The sequence below is a fragment of the Malus domestica genome, chromosome 09 (genome assembly GCF_042453785.1).
Source record: "Malus domestica chromosome 09, GDT2T_hap1".
In the NCBI taxonomy this organism is placed as follows: Eukaryota; Viridiplantae; Streptophyta; class Magnoliopsida; order Rosales; family Rosaceae; genus Malus; species Malus domestica.
Genome location: NC_091669.1, coordinates 6,450,014 through 6,467,676, shown reverse-complemented (window position 1 = coordinate 6,467,676; position 17,663 = coordinate 6,450,014). Strand labels below are relative to the sequence as shown.

Sequence of the window (17,663 nt, the reverse complement as noted above, 5' to 3'; positions counted from 1 at the left end):
AACCTATCACACAAGTTCCTAGCCGGCACATCAGACTTTGTACTTTGTAGAAAATTCAATGTATGGAAAGGGCTTGAACATTCTCCTACAACGTGGAAAAAGCATCACATATCCAAAACCCGAGAAGAGATGGAGGTATGAGTTACGATAAGGACATGTTCAAGTTAGATTGCGTCGACTGCAAGCTAATGTACCAAACTAAGCACTCATGCTCGCTACAAATTATGGTTCATGTGTTAATTCAATGAGGCTACGATCATGAATCCTGCGGTTCAAGAGGTTTTGAGCTTAAATGTTGTTCATTATCATAATCTTTTCCAATCCATACAAGTTTTACCAACAAAAATTGATGCAAAAACAGAGATACGTTGATAATTTTCAAATTCCAATTTGCCACACAGCTTAGAACAACATTCATTTACGTGTCTGTTTTTGGTCTGAATTCCAATCAAAAGATTGTACAACATAAACCCATCCACACATGACGAATCCAAGGTCATGATTTCCACGCGCCATTTTCTCCACCAATCATCCTCTTGTTTCCATGCTTGTTTGTACCACTTGATAGACCTAGCATTTTGGACCCAATCTCTTACTATTAGTATTTGAATGGATGCTTAATGGGTCGGATCGTTAATGGATGAACCCGTTAACAACCCGTTAATTAACGGGTCATTTTGGGCCAACCCACTAGATCCGTTAACACCCGTTCGTTGAGGATATTTGAGTTTTTTTTTCTTGTGATACCTGCTGCTTTACTTGATCATACCTTCCCCATCCCAACTCTTTCGAGTTTCTTTTTCTTGGTTCCAAAATGTTATAGTCTGTTTCTTTTTTTATCATCGACAATCCATTGAATCAAATGAATCAGCAAATCCGGAAGGTTTTGATGAATCAAACTCTACGGATCGAACCGAAACCAGCAACCTTGAATTCAACTAGAAAAGAACCCAGTAATGTCAAGTCCCTATCGATTTTGAGATGAAAAGCTATCAACATTGTTGTTAATTTCGAGAGAAATCCCAGTTGGGTTTGATCATCATGGAACCAAATCAACAATCTTTTTCCCATTTCACAGCCAAGACATTGACAAAATTACAATCAGATCTAATCACGTTTCGAATTTCTAAATCAGAACACGAAATCTTAGAATGCCAATCGAGAAAGAGAGAAATACGAGAGGGAGTTGGAAGCGGTTCGATTCTGGCAAGGATGAACAGTTAAAAACCTGTTTCTTTCTGGAGTGGTGGCAAATTACCAAAAAAAAAAAAAAAAAAGTTAACGGGTGAAACGATGACCCGTTACCTCAACAGATTGAGTTTGGATGACCCGTTAACTTAACGGATCAGATTAAACCCAACCCAAACCCAATAAACCCGACCCATTTACAGGCCTACCACTTCATACTCCTGCAAACTAATTACTCACTACAAAATCTAAACCCTCCACCAACAAAAGGATCAGCTGGGAACAACAGATAGGAAGGAGTCCATTTAGCGGGCAATTCAAAAACCAAAACCATTGACAAAGAATTCACGGACGAACCCAAAAACGGCTGGGAGAGGAAGGGTTCCTGTTTTTTAGGGTACTCCCCAACGGAGACAGGGTGAGGCCTGTAGGTTTTAGAAATTATTATCACTATATAAATTACTTAACCCCAATTCAATTAATAGAAGTAGCATACATATCAATTCATCACCAGAGTCGCTTCCAACGGAAATTTAGATGAAATTTAACACAAATCACAAAATAAATGAAGATGAAATTAGTGCAATTAGATGTAGTGTTGTTGTTTAACTCCAGTCTAGACCAGTAACACAAGATGAAGCTGATGACAACACTCTAATTTATGAGTTATTTCAGACCCATAAAGGTATAGTTGAAACTCAAAACCAACATTTAAACACAATACACAACAAAACCATATGACTGCAATGCCTCGGATACATCGTTTCTGTCAAGGGATGTAGTTTCCACGAGTAGGTTTGACCTTGCACAAAGGCAGGTTCTTGCTTCCGCTACACCTCAAACACGTTGGATTGTAACATCATTGACGCCTAAACATTACTTAATCCTAACAAAATAATAAACATTATTCCGCAAAACAAGCCATTAGCACAAAAACAATGGATTTTGATGCAGTAATGAAGACTTAAAACCTCAGTTAAATCCATTAATGTCATATGCAATGTAGCTTCGCTGAGGGGTTCTCCTTGTAAACAAGGTCTCAGCTCCACTACACCTCAAAAAAAGCGAATTGAATCATCACAGGCCACAAGACAAGAAGATCATCACCAAAATTTTCCACACAGAAACATTTTACTAGGAGGGTAAGTAAGATTAAAACCTCAGTTAAATCCATTGAATTCATATGAATGCAGTTTCACTGAGGGGTTCTCCCTGTAAACAGGGTCTCAATTCCACTGCACCTCGAACAAGCGGATTGAATCGTCATCGGCACCACCAAGAACACAGAAATCCAAAACACTAAAGAAAAACAAAATCAAATTAATACACAGAAGGCTCAGAGTATGAAACAGCTCTCTCAATCACGAATCTTCTGAAGCAGAACTGGCATAAAGCTGTAAAATTTAATCACCGCCAACATTAATCAACAAAATCCAAAAATTTCACCAACCCAAATCAGCAAATCAAAAACTTAAATGGCTCATATCAAGAAATTCAACCATTGATTATCACATTCTACTTCATCGATTGCTCTCAGAAGCGCGGATAATTTGTAATCATCGCCAAAAATTCACAAAACAATATCCAAATACATAAAAAAAAAAATCCAAATTCTGATAATTTAGCGGACGTTTTTAGAGGCAAAACTATGAGAAGAGAAAAACCCCCACGTTTGACACAGCAATAGGATCTGCACCTCCATGACTAGCTCTGTTTTCGGAGATTTTTCCAAAACAGGCTTAAGGTGTGTCGAGGCGCATCGGATCTTACGCTATTGAAATTGATGAAAAGATTTACGGTTTTTGTGGGAGATGTATGGGTCGATTTGACACAGAAAAGCCGTGGAGTAAAGCGAGGCTAAACTGCAACACTTGACGGCGACGGCGGCGTCAGAGGAGGACGCTTTCCGATATCTGAATCGTCGACGACGGCGGCGGTTGTCCACCATCGCTGTACCCCCAGTACGCGTCCGCCACGTTTGAAGCTTGTCGACCGTCAATACTTGGTTTGTAGGCTCCACGGAGAGATATATGGGGAGCGGAGAGAAAGGAAGAGCAGAGGAAGATTAAAGATTATGGATTTTCCAGTAGAGAATGAGAGAGAGGAATAGTGAGAGAGGAGAGCAGAGGAGAGGAGAGAGGGGGCTCCCCTTCTGAGATCAGTGAATGAAAGTAACTGGAAAAAGCGTAGCTTCTCCATCCCTTTTCACGATGGCCAACACGCTTTCCTTCGAAGTTTTTATTTTCTGGTCATGCATTTTCTCAGAAGCCAAACAGATCGAAAAGAAAATAACATGGTAAGCAAGAAAATTGAGAACCTGCTGGTACAGAGAGCAACAGAAGCTTGGAGGCAACAGGGTGGCCATTGAAAGCACTTGAAGCTCTGGTGAAGAAGGGACAAGATCGTCATTTGGGAAAAGTTGACCAGAATTGAGAGGCTGATCAAGCGAGAAGAGAGTGAGTTGCGCAGCAACTGTATTATTCATTAATTGACTAAAACAAAATAAAATTAGTCATTATCTAATGGTCCAACTGCTTTCCCTCGGACAGTAACGTGATTACATGTCGTTGTAGCCTGTTGGTAGGTTGCATCCTTCAGCTGACCTTTCGACACGTGGTACTATACAGTATTGCCTATGTGTGATCCAATTATTCTGCACCTTTTTTTTTTTTTTGGAAGGATTATTCTGCAGTTTATCCTTGAGTCATCAGTTAAGTTTCATCATTTACGTTTGAAGTCAATCATTGTGGTCTTTGACGTGTTATTGTTCAGTATACTGCATGATGTTCAAAAATTCAATTCCTACCACACATATACATGTGATTTTATTAAAATTGACATAACACTGACACATACAATAATTAACCTCATGTTTTCGTTCTACACATACATTAACGAGCAATGAACAATATCACTCTGACAAGCATGATCTATCCAATGCTTACTAAGCCACATTATCTCTCTCTTTTGATTGAAACTGGAATTACTTGCCAAACCAACAAGAGGAACCATAATTGACATAATACTGACACACACAATCATGTTTTTGTCTCACACATAATTTTTTTGAAAATCAGGAAATAGCAAGCAATGGCCAACGAGTAATGAACAATAGCACTCCGACAAGCATGATCTATCCAATGCTTACTAAGCCACATTATCTTTCTTTTTTTATTGAAACTAGAATTACTTGCCAAACCAACAAGAGGTTCTCTTTTGCATTGTATGCGCAGTTTTAGTGGCGTTACTCACTCAATGAACGTTGTTTATGTTTTTAAAAAGTAAATCTTTTATTCAATAAAAGATCAATACATGACACATTTAATTGGATAAAATGAGACTGTCTCTCCAAAACAAGAAGCATAAGTACCCTGCCTCCATTTTGCATCAAAATGGGTAACTTCACAATTGTAGGGACCCAAAATATACGGGAAACCAAATCAGGTAGAAAAAAGTAACAAGAGACAATGCTACCTACCTTGCCTACAACATTCATATTTAGCAATTTAAGCCATGAGACAAGAACTCGGCTTTTAGAATTATAAAGACTAAAGTGTTATTAGTGATCGGACCATTCATATCGTGAATCGATATGAATGTTTGATGACTGAAGAACAAAAGAAAAGTGAAAGAATATGAGTTTACAAGTTGCCCAAAGCCAATCGATCGAAAACTGGTAAGAGAATCAACAATCATATTAGGAATGCCAAACAGTTTTCTTTTAATTGAGAGGAACTCACAAAAGAAAACAAATATGAGAGGAACTCAAAAGAAGAAACTTGAAGCACAAAAACTAAGCCCCAAAACGGACACATTTTATATGTACGTCCTCCATATATATGCCATACTCATGTTGTCTCTCTCAAACGCAAGTTTAATCCTGATTTTTTTTTTCTTTTTCTGTTTGTGTTTTTGGGCTCGTCCCGATAAAGAATCAGCACAATCATGGGTTTCAAGGTTGTGGAGATCAATAATGCCGAAACTGGCAGCGGAGCTTTGTTCGAGATTAAACTGATGTCCTTACTGGTGCTAATTGTAACCAAATTGACTCTTACATTGGTGGTAATCGGAGTCAAATTGATGATATTAACGCCGTTAGAATGGTGCATTCGTTGGTTGATCCACACTCTTACGTTGGTTTGTTTTGTTGTTGTAGCTTGTAAGTGAAACTATCCAAGGTCCTCAAATTTTCTAGATCGAAGTGATATTCACTAAATGTTTGTTTAATTGGTTTATTATTGACTTGATCTGTAGGGTGCATTCAGTTCCTCTATAGTTTGAGCAGACTGGTGCATGTGTTTCAGCTCGACAAAGAGAATGTTGACGGTTCAAATCCATTTATTCTTGCAGGCCGAGCAGCCCCTCTGCTTGCCGAGAGCCCATCTTCTCCAGCCCATACTCTCGAAAAAAAAAGTTGAGTTTAACATGATCAGGCGCATAAAGTGTTCTAGTGATATTTTGCTTTTCAATGTTGAAAGAAGCATCAAGTTTGAATCCTCATCGATAAAAAAAACTGATCGGGCACATAGTTTACTTGTAGTTCTAGTTGCCAAACTTGCATTCGGTAGATTCTATATGATGATTGTCAAATTTCCTATTCCAACCATAGGAAAACCCATGTTGTCAATTATGGATATACTAATGTAAAATCCTTTGTTCTAGACCAATTTTGTTTTTAGTTTTTGTCTTCTGAAAGTTGGAAGATGTAAAAAAATCTCCTCTTTATTCATTTGATACAAGCGGCATTCCGTTTTAAATTAATATATCTACGGTTGCACTAAGGGGTGCAGCGGGAACATATCTATAAGTATGGTTACACCCACATTTGCAGCTGAAAAATACATAACATAAATTTAATCTACTGCTATTATAGGTTTAGTTTGGATGGGCAAAAACCATAAAATGCACAAACAGCTCGGGTAATGTGTAATTGAACCCGAAGTATTTGTATAAAACTGCTAGTTGTCGGGGTGTTTATTCTAATATACTATACTATTTTCTCAACTGCTTGCTAGTCACTACCCTTTCAACGCCTATCGCCCTTCTGGCAAACTCATGGTGACTGAGTTGTGAGAAAAAATGGTAGGCATTTCAGAAGAGCGAACATGATTGGAATTTCTGTGTGTTGAAAAGGCAAGTTCTTTGGAAGGTGGAAGAGATGTAGATTCATTGCTCTGCAGCATATGAATTACCGAAGACATTGTGGGTCGATCAGCTGGAGCTTCTTGAACACACAAAAACCCTACATGGATACACCTCAAAGCTTCATCGAGATGGCATGTTTCCCTTATTGATTCATCAATCACCTCCATTCCTCTTCCTTCTTTCCACAACTCCCATGCCTGATTAAAATGTTGAGTTTACGGTCATTTGCGAATTTGGAAGGCTTAAAAACAAGATGACCATGAGTTTTAGAATAATTTTTCAGTACTTACCCATCCAGCAAGAGTTGGTGAATGTTCAAAGCGATAAAAAGCAGCATTCTTCTTTCCGCTCACAATCTCCAACAACAACACTCCGAAGCTGAATACATCTAATTTCTCAGAAAAATGACCATATCTCGCATACTCAGGTGACATATAGCCGCTGCGCATGAATTGACAATATGTAGAGAAGTAAGCAATAGAACATTCCTTGAACGAAAACATGTCCCAGATATACGTAGACTTACTATGTGCCAACAACCCTATTTGTATTTGCTTCAGTCTGATTTATCCCGAAAATCCTTGCCATTCCAAAGTCTGAAATTTTGGGATTCAAGGCTTCATCCAACAATATGTTACTTGCTTTTAGGTCCCTGTGGATGATTTTCAATCTCGAGTACTTGTGGATATAAAGTACTCCTTGAGCAATGCCTTCTATAATTCGAAAACGTCTTCCCCAATTTAATTCAATTTTTTCAGATGCATCTGATTAGACAAACCACGAAGAAAGATGAGCAAGTGTTTTTCTTTTCATTTTAGATAAAATGTTGGACACAGTGCATCATGTGCATCTTGCAGTACATGACATTTGCACACAAGGAAAATAATTTGCAGAAACAAAGAATTAATAAGTCATTAGCTTGTAATTACCAAATAAAAGTTTGTCTAAGCTCCGATTGGGCATGTACTCGTAGATCAATATCATTTCCTCATCTTCAAGACAGCAACCCAAGAGCCTAACGAGATTGGTATGTTGCAGCTTGGCAATAAGTTTTAACTCATTCATGAACTCCTCGTGTCCTTGGCCTGACTTTTTTGATAACCTTTTAATGCCTACTTCTTGATTTTCAGACAGAATTCCCTGTACAGAGGAAGAAAAGCGCACAAGAGAACATTTTTTGAAGTTCAAAGAAAGAAAAAAAATCATATTTTCGAAAGGGGGAATGATTTTTGCACAGCTTTTTTCTCCTTCACAATCCTATTTATTTTTGTCCTTTAATTCTCCTTGGATATTTGTTTAGGTCAGAAATAAACAAAGGTGTTCAGGAGAAGAAAAATGTACTTGTATTTAAAGCACACAGTGGAAGTGTCACCTTGTAAACAGGGCCAAATCCTCCCTCCCCAAGTTTATTAGCTTCAGCAAAGTTGTTTGTAGCAGCTACTACAGCCCTTAAACCGAAGATCGGTAGTTCTGCATCATCCCTTCCACCTCCACCTCCAACATCAATTTTACTTTTACTCTCATTATGGTTCTTCTTTTGCTCTCTGTTTTAGTCACACGTTTGAGAGAAAAAAACACAGAGAGAGATGAGGTTGAGTGGTGGCAGTACCTTTTCTTTCCCGTAGTTTTCTTCCATAAGAAACAGCCAAAAACGACAACAATTAAACCAGTGATTGTTGAGACTATTGCAATCAAAAGGGACGGCTTAATTACACCTGCAAAGAGAAGAAAAAGATTTTGTTGACAACATCAAGATAATGGCGCCAAAATAATGATCACTAATTGCGAAACGAATAGTCATTCTATTATTACGTTTTTCCTTGATGTCAGAAGCTGCAGCTCTGATGTATAAAGTACTTCTATCACCTTCATTTGCTTCAACTTCATGCAGATTCAAGACATCTCCATGCCAGAGTGAACATCCATTGCCGCTGCCATAATTATAAGCAGTGCACTGGCATTCATTTAAGCAGGCTGATCTACAACTTTCGATACTAAGAGCACCTTCATATTGTCTATTATCAGGCAATGACTCGCTATTTACTTTTAGAAACCCGTCTCCCGTGGCATTCCCACACTTCACACTGGTTCTTCTTGAACATCCACCAGAATAAATCTGCAAGTCCCAATCACTCTGCCGGTTTGGCACAAAGCCCTTCAAACATTTGCAGTAGTTCAAGGATGTGGGTTTGCAACTGGAGAAAGCCCCACAAGAAGCATAAACATCACACTGTCTTGGTTGAGACCAAACCAATTTCCACTGCTTGGAATTCTCCATCTTTAGTATTTGAATCTGTCCCGAGGCAGACATCGAGTATCGAGATACAATTTTAGGATTCTTAGGAGAATATGTGAAATAACTTTCGTTCTCATTTGTAACATAACTATAATTGAAGATAGTAAAGTCCCAGATATTAACTATACTCATTTCAGGAATCAGGTTGAAATTATGCGAACTTTCATTCCATGGTCCGGTGGTCCAATACTGTCTAGACCTATTCCACAATAAGATATATGAATTGCTTTCATCCGGAGCTAGCCCAAGAGAGTAAAGACCTGGTGCAGGATCCTCCAGACTCTTCCATGAAGTGAGAATCTGGGTATGATTCGTAATTTTGTTGAATCCAAGTTTACCTCCTGGTAGCAAAGTATGGGTTGGATGATCAAGGCTTTGCCATAAAGGCTCTGATGTATTATTACTAGAGCCGGCTATCAAGACAAGGTTTCCGCTATCCAAAAGAACTGCTTGTACAGAACCAGAACTGGTGGTGGAGTTTAAATCTGTTGACCAAACCGGGTTTTTGGACATGTTTAAGAGAACTAAATTACCATCTAAGATGGTCAACGCAGAAGAAAATCTATCAGATACTGGTATTTCCCTATTTGCTACCCAAACAATAGTCATCTCAGATACTACTTGCTTGGAGTACCATATGCCTATATAGTAGTTTGAAAGCTGACCTGGTTTGAAGAAACCTAGCTCAAACATCCCACCCGCAGAGACAACGGTTTGATCGCCCGAGAGAGAGTGGTTTTCGCTGATGGTGTCAGCTGCAAGGGAAACATGGGACTCGAGAAATGCACATAATAAAATAACGGATAACGAGAACTTTGAGTTTGGTTTGGTATTCATGGCTGCACAAAGAATTCAGCAGGCGGGCAAAGATTTACCGTATGCATGTTACTGGAGCTCAACCTATATGCCCTTTTTGTGGTGATCATTTCAAGTCAACTAAGTCAATTATTCAACCCTTCACATATGGACAAAGTCTTTGTAGAAAATTCGATGTATGTAAAGAGCTTGAACGTTGTTCTTCCTCTGTATGAACAAGTCTGCAGAAAATTCAATGTATGGAAAGGGCTTGAACGTTGTTCTTCCTCTGTATGAACAAGTCTATGTAGAAAATTCAATGTATGGAAAGGGCTTGAACATTGTTCTTCGTAGAAAATTCCGTGTATGGAAAGGGCTTGAACGTTGTTATTCCTATGTATTAATTCAATCTAGCCTTAGTAAGCATGTAATCTCATAAAGTACTTCATAAAACATAAGTATTAAATCATGTTTTTCATGTATGCAATTCTATTATTAAAACATGCTTTTGAAGGGGTCCACTCACCGTACACTGATGGTGCAAAGCTATACCAAAAAGGTATAACGGAATCACTGTTAATAATTGCACCTATTCACATAAAGGAGTACCTTTGGTCAAACTTTATTCAAACGATTGAATTTGGGAAACAGACTTCAAAAACGGGTCCAGGACGTCGAAATTAGCCTAGGAAAGGTCCTGAACGAAACCCCGAAAAGTCAACTCACAAAGTCAACGTTGACCTTTGACCGGTCAAAGTCAACGTCAACTATAACAGTTGACCGAGTCAACAGTCAACAGGTCAAAGGTCAAAGTCAACTGGGCTTGGGGTTTTGGGCTGGGCCGAAAGGCCTTAAGGGTTTTGGGGAAAGGGCTTTCAGCCCCCTTAACAGAAAATGGCCCAAAAGGGCCCCAACTCTAATTCAGAAAAATAATAAAACCTAAAAAGGTTTTGGGCTTGGGCTAGGGGCTTAATTCTAATGGCCCGAAGGCCTTTTGTCCTAAAACAACTAACAATTAACTAAAACAATTAAAAGGAATTTGGGCTAGGGCTTTTGGGCTTGACTCCCCACTCGGGCCTAAGGCCCGCTTGCCATTGGAACCGGCCTGGGAGGCCTGGCCTCGCCGGAGCACAACCACCGGAGCTTCACAACTCCGGCCGACTACCACACACAACCCTAGACTCTGATCCAGGTACCAAAACGAAGAACAAGACGAGGGGAGTGTTTTTATACCTTCCTTTCGTCGTAGAACGGCCGGAGATGGCCGAAAAAACCCCCGAGGTCGCCGGAGTTGGGTGTGCTTACACCCGGCTTGAATTCGTCCTACAACCTCCCAAAAACACGAAATACACTCATTTAAAACTCATTCCAGCAAGGTTCAAGGACGAAATAGAGATAATTAGGGACTTACCTAACCGGAAAAAATAGAAACTCGCCGGAGTTCCTTTCCGGGTTTCTAGGTTCGCAGCACGGGACAAAGGGAGAGAGAAGGACGAGATGGTGATGACGATGGACTTCCTCGCGCAGGGAGATGGGTGCATGCGTGCGGTGCAGAGAAGAGGGAGAGAAGAGAGATGTGAGAGAGAGCCGACAGGGAGAGAGACAGGACAAACAAGAAACAGAAAAGAAAAAGAAAGAAGGAGTTCACCGGGGGGGACAGAGAGAGAAGAATAAGAAATTGCTTGGGGTGCTGCCACGTGGTAGTGTGAGGAAGAAAAGAATCCAAGGCTTTGGATCCTGATTTGGTAGACAAATATGATGAAATTGATAGATTCAGAAATATTTAGGGGAAATTACACAAATATAATTTTATAAATGGGGGTGGGTGTTACACCACGGCACGGTGGAGATTCCGTAGCACGTCATGAGCATCGGGCTAAGGGGCGGTTGGGCAACTCAAGCGAACCACTCTACCTTACCGAGAGGGGCTAATTCAAACCCCTCAAGTAAAATAAGAATAGCCCCGACATTCAAAGCTCCATTTTTACCATTAGCAAGAACTTGTTTCAGTTGCAGATCATAAGGAATTTGAACAACTGGTAATGATTTCCCCATGCCATTTTCTCCAACAATCATCTTCTTGTTTCGATCCTTGTTTGTACCACTGGATTCTCCTGCAAAGTAATTAATCACTACACAATCTAAATCCTCCAACGAAAAAAGATAACAGGAATTTACCTGCCTATTTTTTTAACTCCAGCTCGGCCCGGAACCGCTAGGAACAACAGGTAGGAAGGGGTCCATGTGGCTGGGGAGAGGAAAGGTTCCTTTTTTAGGGTACTCCCTAGTAGAGACAGGATAGTGCCGTCAAGTTTTAGAAATTATTTGTATAATTCTTCACTTTGATCTTTGAAATTTGAAATCAATAAAATTGATCTTTAAATTTGTCCACAATCAATCATTTTGATCATTACATAAAAAATCTCAATAACATATGAATAAAATGACAAAATGCTCCTAATTTTTGTCAAATCATTTTCTCCTATTGTTTATTATATTAAGGGTAATTTTGTTATTTTAATCCTTATTTAACATATTTTTTCACTCTCTTCTATTGATTTCAAATCTCAAAAACAAAAGTGAGAAGTTAAGCAAATCTCGGAATCATTTTGGCTAAAAAAATCTATTTAAAATGAATCAAAAAAATAAAAGAAACAAAATTAGTGCGATTAGATGTAGTGTTGTTGTTTAACTCCAGTCTTGATCAGTAAACACAAGATGAAGCTGATGACAACACTCTAATTTATGAGTTATTTCAGACCCTTTGCCTGATCGAAAAAGGATAAGGGTATAGTTGAAACTCAAAACCTAACATTTAAGCACAATGCACAACAAAAACATAAAACTCCAATGCCTCAGCTACATCGTTTCTGTCAAGGGATGTAGTTTCCATGAGTAGGTTCTACCTGCACAAATGCAGGTTCTCGCTTCCGCTACGCCTCAAACACGTTGGATTGTAACATCACTGACACCTACCTAAACATTCCTTAATCCTAACAAAACAATAAACCCTAATCAACAAAACAAGCAATTAGCACAAAAAAACACTACTACAAAAGGGGATATCAGTGGCACTATAAAACCGACAAAAAACACCACTTACTGTTGGATTTTTGGTAAAAATCCGACATTAAATCGTGCAATGTCGCATGGTGAAACCGACTCCAATACGACCGTCACAAAAAGGGTACTAGCGTCGCTTATCCCCCTTAATCCGCCACCAAGAAGGAAAGTATTATAAAATAAAAAAGAATAACAGCATCGCTTAAAAGCGACATCGGTGCTTACGTCGCTTAAAAGCGACATGGAAATCTGATATAATGGCGGTCCAAACCGACATTAACTAACAAAAAAGCAATTAAAATATCACACTTACTGTCGGTCCAAACCGACATCACCTCAGTTAAATAAATAAAATAGTCGAGCTACTGTCGGTCGTTACCGACATTACCTTCCATCTCGATAAATAAAATACTTAGCTGATGTCGTCCATAAGCGACACCAAATATATTAATAATAAAAAAATTATTTTTCCATTTTTAATTAATAATAATTAAAAAAAAAATATATAAAAATAAATCTCACCATATGTCAATGAAAAAACAAACAATTTTAGGCCTAATCGGATAAATGGTCCTTGTGGTGACAAGGTAATCGGAAGATAGCCCTCATGGTAAAAAAATTAGGATTTAAACCCTCATGGTGCTAGTCCGTTAGCAAATTTAGTCCAAAAGTAATTTTTTCGTTAAATGTCTGTTAATTAAAGGATAAACGCTTTTGGACTAAAGCCTGACAACCTGGGATTACCATCCTGTGTACAAAATCAAAAACCCAAATGGTAAATAATAAAAACAGATAAACATGCGATTCACATCCTCGCGGAAAGTCCTTGTGTTGCATTCCCTTCTACTCGATTATAACAACAAAAAAACAAACAAACAAACAAACAAACAGATTAACCCCCAAAAAATTCAATCCAATTCGAAAAGCAGAAGACTTTATAACCTCCCTAATCAAACAAAACCCTGTAGGCATTGAGATCATAGTACAAGGCACGACCTTTGCTGCTGCAATAGTCAAGAGCCTGAGCAAGATACAGCGCCACCCTCGCCTCCTCCTGCAAACAAAAAAGATTCAATCTTTCCTTATTTTTTCTGAAAACAAAAATCTAGGACTGAGATTTATCAAAATGTTGAAAAGTGGAGGGAGGGTTGAGTTTAACGGACTAGGAATTGGCAATTGTCCGACGAGGCGAGCTTGTTGAATCGCTTAACGGCGATTAAGCGGCCGTTGTCGAGCTTTCCCCTGTAGACAATGTTCAGATTGGAGTTCCTCAAAATGTTGATCTTCAAAATGGTGATCCATAGCAAATCGGGAAGGAGAAGAGGAAAAACTGAAAAGGAGGAAGAAAGGGACGCACAGATGAAATGGGGAAGGAGAAGAAGAAAGACTGAAATTGGGGGAGAAATGAAAGCACAGATGAAATGGGAAAGTGAGGGGTTTAAATATGGGTACTTAGTTGGCGTCGATTTAAATATGGGTACTTAGTTAGCGTCAGTTTAAACCGACATGGATTGACTGATGTCGAATTAAAAACCACTGGTGTCGAATTAAATGTACAAGGTCTCAGCTCCACTACACCTATAAAAGGCGGATTGAATCATCACAGGCCACAACAATCACAATCAATTAACAACATAACAAACAACTAATCTAATCTTAGACAACAAACCAAACAATTGAACAAAAACATTTGACTGGGACGGTAATTATGATTAAGACCTCTGTTAAATCCATTAAATTCAATGTAGGGAAAGAGCTTGAACATTGACACAAATAACAGTATTACTGTTATTTCAAAGAGTTATTTCATGTGTTATTCAATGAGGCTACGAGCATGAATCCCTCGGTTCAAGAGGTTTTGAGCTTAACTGATGTTAATAATCATACAAGTTTTACCAACTAAAATTGATACAAAAACAGAGATACGTTGATAATTTTCAAATTCCAATTTTCCACACAGCTTACAACAACATTCATTTACAATTACATGTCTGTTTTTGGTCTGAATTCCAGTCAAAAGATTGTACAACATAAACCCATCCACACATGACGAATCCAAGGTCATGATTTCCACGCGCCATTTTCTCCACCAATCATCCTCTTGTTTCCATGCTTGTTTGTACCACTTGGTACTCCTGCAAACTAATTACTCACTACAAAATCTAAATCCTCCAACAACAAAAAGATCAGCTGGGAACAATTCAAAAACCAAAACCATTGACAAAGAGAATTCACGGACGTACCCGAAAACGCTGGGAGAGGAAGGGTTCCTTTTTTTAGGGTACTCCCCAATGGAGACAGGGTGAGGCCTGTAGGTTATAGAAATTATTATCACTATATTAATTACTTAACCCCAATTCAGTTAATAGAAGTATACAGCAGCAGCTATTGAGCATACATATCAATTCATCACAAGAGTCAATTCCAACAAAAAATTAGATAAAATTTAACACAAATCAAAAAATAAATGAAACAAAATTAGTGCAATTAGATGTAGTGTTGTTGTTTAACTCCAGTCTTGACCAGTAACACAAGATGATGCTGATGACAACACTCTAATTTATGAGTTATTTCAGACCCTTCACCTGATCGAAAAAGGATAAGGGTATAGTTGAAACTCAAAACCAACAATTAAACACAATACATAACAAAACCATATGACTGCAATGCCTCAGCTACATCGTTTCTGTCAAGGGATGTAGTTTCCACGAGTAGGTTCGACCTGCACAAAAGCAGGTTCTCACTTCCGCTACTCCTCAAACACGTTGGATTGTAACATCATTGACGCCTAAACAATACTTAATCCTAACAAAATAATAAACATTATTCAGCAAACCAAGCCATTAGCACAGAAACAATGGATTTTGATGCAGTAATGAAGACTTAAAACCTCAGTTAAATCCATTGATTTCATATGCAATGTAGCTTCGCCGAGGGGTTCTCCTTGTAAACAAGGTCTCAGCTCCACTACACCTCAAAAAAGCGGATTGAATCATCACAGGCCAAAGGACAAGAAGACATCACCAAAATTTAACACACCAATCACAATCAATTAATAACATACCAAACAACAAATCTAATCATAGACAGACAACAAACCAAACAAGTAACACAAAAACATTTTACAAGGAGGGTAAGTAAGATTAAAACCTCAGCTAAATCCATTGAATTCATATGAATGCAGTGTCACTGAGGGGTTCTCCCTGTAAACAGGGTCTCAATTCCACTGCACCTCAAACAAGCGGATTGAATCGTCATCGGCACCACCAAAAACACAGAAATCCAAAACACTAAAGAAAAACAAAATCAAATTAATAAACTGAAGGCTCAGAGTATGAAACAGCTCTCTCAATCACGAATTTTCTGAAGCAGAACTGGCATAAAGCTGTAAAATTTAGTCATCACCGCCAACATTAATCAACAAAACCCAAAAATATCACCGACCCAAATCAGCAAATCAAAAACTTAAATGGCTCATATCAAGAAATTCAACCATTGATTATCACATTCTACTTCATCGATTGCTCTCAGAAGCGCGGATAATTTGTAATCATCGCCAAAATTTCACAAAACAATATCAAAATACATAACAGATCGAAATTCTGAAAATTTAGCGGACGTTTTTAGAGGCAAAACTATGAGAAGAGAAAAACCCCCACGTTTGACACCGCAATAGGATCTGCGCCTCCATGACTAGCTCTGTTTTCGGAGATTGTTCAAAAACAGGCTTAAGGTGTGTCGAGGCGCATCGGATCGTACGCTACTGAAAATTGATGAAAAGATTTAGGGTTTTTGTGGGAGATGTGGCGGTCGATTTGACACAGAAAAGCCGTGGAGTAAAGCGAGGCTAAACTGCAACACTTGACGGCGACGTTTTAGCACGACCATTGGGGCTTTCTTCTTCAGTGAAAGTACTCTCAGAGAAGCCCGGGGTGCATCGTGCGTGGTTAAAACTGGAAATTGCACAAATTAGAGATTAGGGTTTCTACTGTATGAATTGGGGGAATTCTGCGAAAGCTTGGATAGAGGCTGGAGAGTATGAAGAGGAAGCGGGTGGGTTGGTGTTGTTTATATAGGCATCCAAAGCCCTACAGAAACCCTAGGGCTTTTTCTTCACACTTGTTACGGTGCTAACGGCGTCGTTTCGTGATTCATTGGTCTCATAGGCTTCTTATTACCATTTTACCCCTCTATTATTATTATTATTTTTTTAGTATATCAATATTTTGATACGGGGAATAAAAGTTCGGCTAAATCACACAATAAGCATACTAATTTGGTAATCCGCCATCATCAGATTCGAACTTAAGATCTCTCACTTTCAACTTTCAAGTGAAGATAAATATCATCAATACGAGTGACACATTTCTATGATTTTTGTTCCTGTAGTTTTAACGAAGTTCCATTTCGGTCCTCTCAGTTTCGGTCGTTGCGTTTTGGTCCTTTTAAAACTCATTTTGCAAATGGAGAGTGATAGAAACCTTTTGCATTTGCATTTTTTCACTTTTCAAAATATTATGTATCATTTGTTTACACAAAAAACAAAAAATTTAAGACTTTTGACTAAGAGTTAAACATGGAAAACAAAAAATATTATTTTAAAGGAACTAAATGTCTTCATTTTTGTATAAGAAAACACATATGTCATTAAGTTAGTGCAAAAGTTGCTAGCATTTTTCTTTGCGAATTTGCAATTCAGGGACAAAAATCATAGAGGCTGGTTTATATAGGCATCCAAAGCCCTACAGAAACCCTAGGGCTTTTTCTTCACACTTGTTACGGTGCTAACGGCGTCGTTTCGTGATTCATTGGTCTCATAGGCTTCTTATTACCATTTTACCCCTCTATTATTATTATTATTTTTTTAGTATATCAATATTTTGATACGGGGAATAAAAGTTCGGCTAAATCACACAATAAGCATACTAATTTGGTAATCCGCCATCATCAGATTCGAACTTAAGATCTCTCACTTTCAACTTTCAAGTGAAGATAAATATCATCAATACGAGTGACACATTTCTATGATTTTTGTTCCTGTAGTTTTAACGAAGTTCCATTTCGGTCCTCTCAGTTTCGGTCGTTGCGTTTTGGTCCTTTTAAAACTCATTTTGCAAATGGAGAGTGATAGAAACCTTTTGCATTTGCATTTTTTCACTTTTCAAAATATTATGTA

At 38.4% G+C, this 17,663-nt stretch overlaps 1 protein-coding gene, 2 long non-coding RNA genes and 12 other non-coding genes across 15 annotated transcripts; all 15 read right to left on the bottom strand.

Annotated features, from left to right (window-relative positions):
• Positions 1–1,776: 1,776 nt before the first annotated feature.
• Positions 1,777–1,884, bottom strand: LOC139188316 (small nucleolar RNA snoR97). The gene has a single exon (XR_011571684.1). It is a non-coding gene; the product is annotated as a small nucleolar RNA snoR97 (small nucleolar RNA).
• A 273-nt stretch (positions 1,885–2,157) lies between these two features.
• Positions 2,158–2,273, bottom strand: LOC139188312 (small nucleolar RNA Z278). Its single transcript, XR_011571680.1, has one exon. It is a non-coding gene; the product is annotated as a small nucleolar RNA Z278 (small nucleolar RNA).
• A 67-nt stretch (positions 2,274–2,340) lies between these two features.
• On the bottom strand, positions 2,341–3,628 carry LOC139188222 (uncharacterized). Its single transcript, XR_011571515.1, has 2 exons — positions 3,506–3,628; positions 2,341–2,487 (listed from the first exon to the last, which is right to left on the bottom strand). It is a non-coding gene; the product is annotated as an uncharacterized lncRNA (long non-coding RNA).
• Positions 2,346–2,459, bottom strand: LOC139188311 (small nucleolar RNA Z278). Its single transcript, XR_011571679.1, has one exon. It is a non-coding gene; the product is annotated as a small nucleolar RNA Z278 (small nucleolar RNA).
• LOC139188309 (small nucleolar RNA Z223) lies at positions 2,518–2,607 on the bottom strand. Its single transcript, XR_011571677.1, has one exon. It is a non-coding gene; the product is annotated as a small nucleolar RNA Z223 (small nucleolar RNA).
• LOC139188317 (small nucleolar RNA U36a) lies at positions 2,665–2,753 on the bottom strand. Its single transcript, XR_011571685.1, has one exon. It is a non-coding gene; the product is annotated as a small nucleolar RNA U36a (small nucleolar RNA).
• A 2,264-nt stretch (positions 3,629–5,892) lies between the features above and the next one.
• LOC114826946 (receptor-like serine/threonine-protein kinase SD1-8) lies at positions 5,893–11,009 on the bottom strand. Its single transcript, XM_070805424.1, has 10 exons — positions 10,836–11,009; positions 10,658–10,747; positions 9,951–10,013; positions 8,146–9,817; positions 7,943–8,048; positions 7,706–7,877; positions 7,263–7,473; positions 6,860–7,097; positions 6,624–6,774; positions 5,893–6,530 (listed from the first exon to the last, which is right to left on the bottom strand). The coding sequence occupies exons 4-10, from the start codon at positions 9,464–9,466 to the stop codon at positions 6,222–6,224; spliced, it is 2,508 nt and encodes an 835-aa protein (XP_070661525.1). The 5' UTR covers positions 9,467–9,817; positions 9,951–10,013; positions 10,658–10,747; positions 10,836–11,009; the 3' UTR covers positions 5,893–6,221.
• Positions 11,010–12,095: 1,086 nt separating this feature from the next.
• LOC114827217 (small nucleolar RNA snoR97) lies at positions 12,096–12,204 on the bottom strand. The gene has a single exon (XR_003776435.1). It is a non-coding gene; the product is annotated as a small nucleolar RNA snoR97 (small nucleolar RNA).
• A 2,206-nt stretch (positions 12,205–14,410) lies between these two features.
• On the bottom strand, positions 14,411–16,569 carry LOC114826945 (uncharacterized). Its single transcript, XR_011571512.1, has 2 exons — positions 16,147–16,569; positions 14,411–14,796 (listed from the first exon to the last, which is right to left on the bottom strand). It is a non-coding gene; the product is annotated as an uncharacterized lncRNA (long non-coding RNA).
• LOC114827218 (small nucleolar RNA snoR97) lies at positions 14,977–15,084 on the bottom strand. The gene has a single exon (XR_003776436.1). It is a non-coding gene; the product is annotated as a small nucleolar RNA snoR97 (small nucleolar RNA).
• Positions 15,376–15,490, bottom strand: LOC114827206 (small nucleolar RNA Z278). The gene has a single exon (XR_003776424.1). It is a non-coding gene; the product is annotated as a small nucleolar RNA Z278 (small nucleolar RNA).
• LOC139188310 (small nucleolar RNA Z278) lies at positions 15,636–15,749 on the bottom strand. The gene has a single exon (XR_011571678.1). It is a non-coding gene; the product is annotated as a small nucleolar RNA Z278 (small nucleolar RNA).
• LOC114827196 (small nucleolar RNA Z223) lies at positions 15,808–15,900 on the bottom strand. Its single transcript, XR_003776417.1, has one exon. It is a non-coding gene; the product is annotated as a small nucleolar RNA Z223 (small nucleolar RNA).
• Positions 15,958–16,046, bottom strand: LOC114827226 (small nucleolar RNA U36a). Its single transcript, XR_003776444.1, has one exon. It is a non-coding gene; the product is annotated as a small nucleolar RNA U36a (small nucleolar RNA).
• Positions 16,287–16,432, bottom strand: LOC114827228 (small nucleolar RNA snoR134). Its single transcript, XR_003776446.1, has one exon. It is a non-coding gene; the product is annotated as a small nucleolar RNA snoR134 (small nucleolar RNA).
• Positions 16,570–17,663: the final 1,094 nt, after the last annotated feature.

Coding starts and splice junctions, on each gene's coding strand:
- LOC114826946 (XM_070805424.1), bottom strand. CDS start 9,466: ATGAATACCAAACCAAACTCAAAGTTCTCGTTATCCGTTATTTTATTA. Junction 8,049..8,145: donor TTCTGACATCAAGGAAAAAC/GTAATAATAGAA, acceptor TTCTCTTTGCAG/GTGTAATTAAGCCGTCCCTT. Junction 7,878..7,942: donor AAAACTACGGGAAAGAAAAG/GTACTGCCACCA, acceptor TGACTAAAACAG/AGAGCAAAAGAAGAACCATA.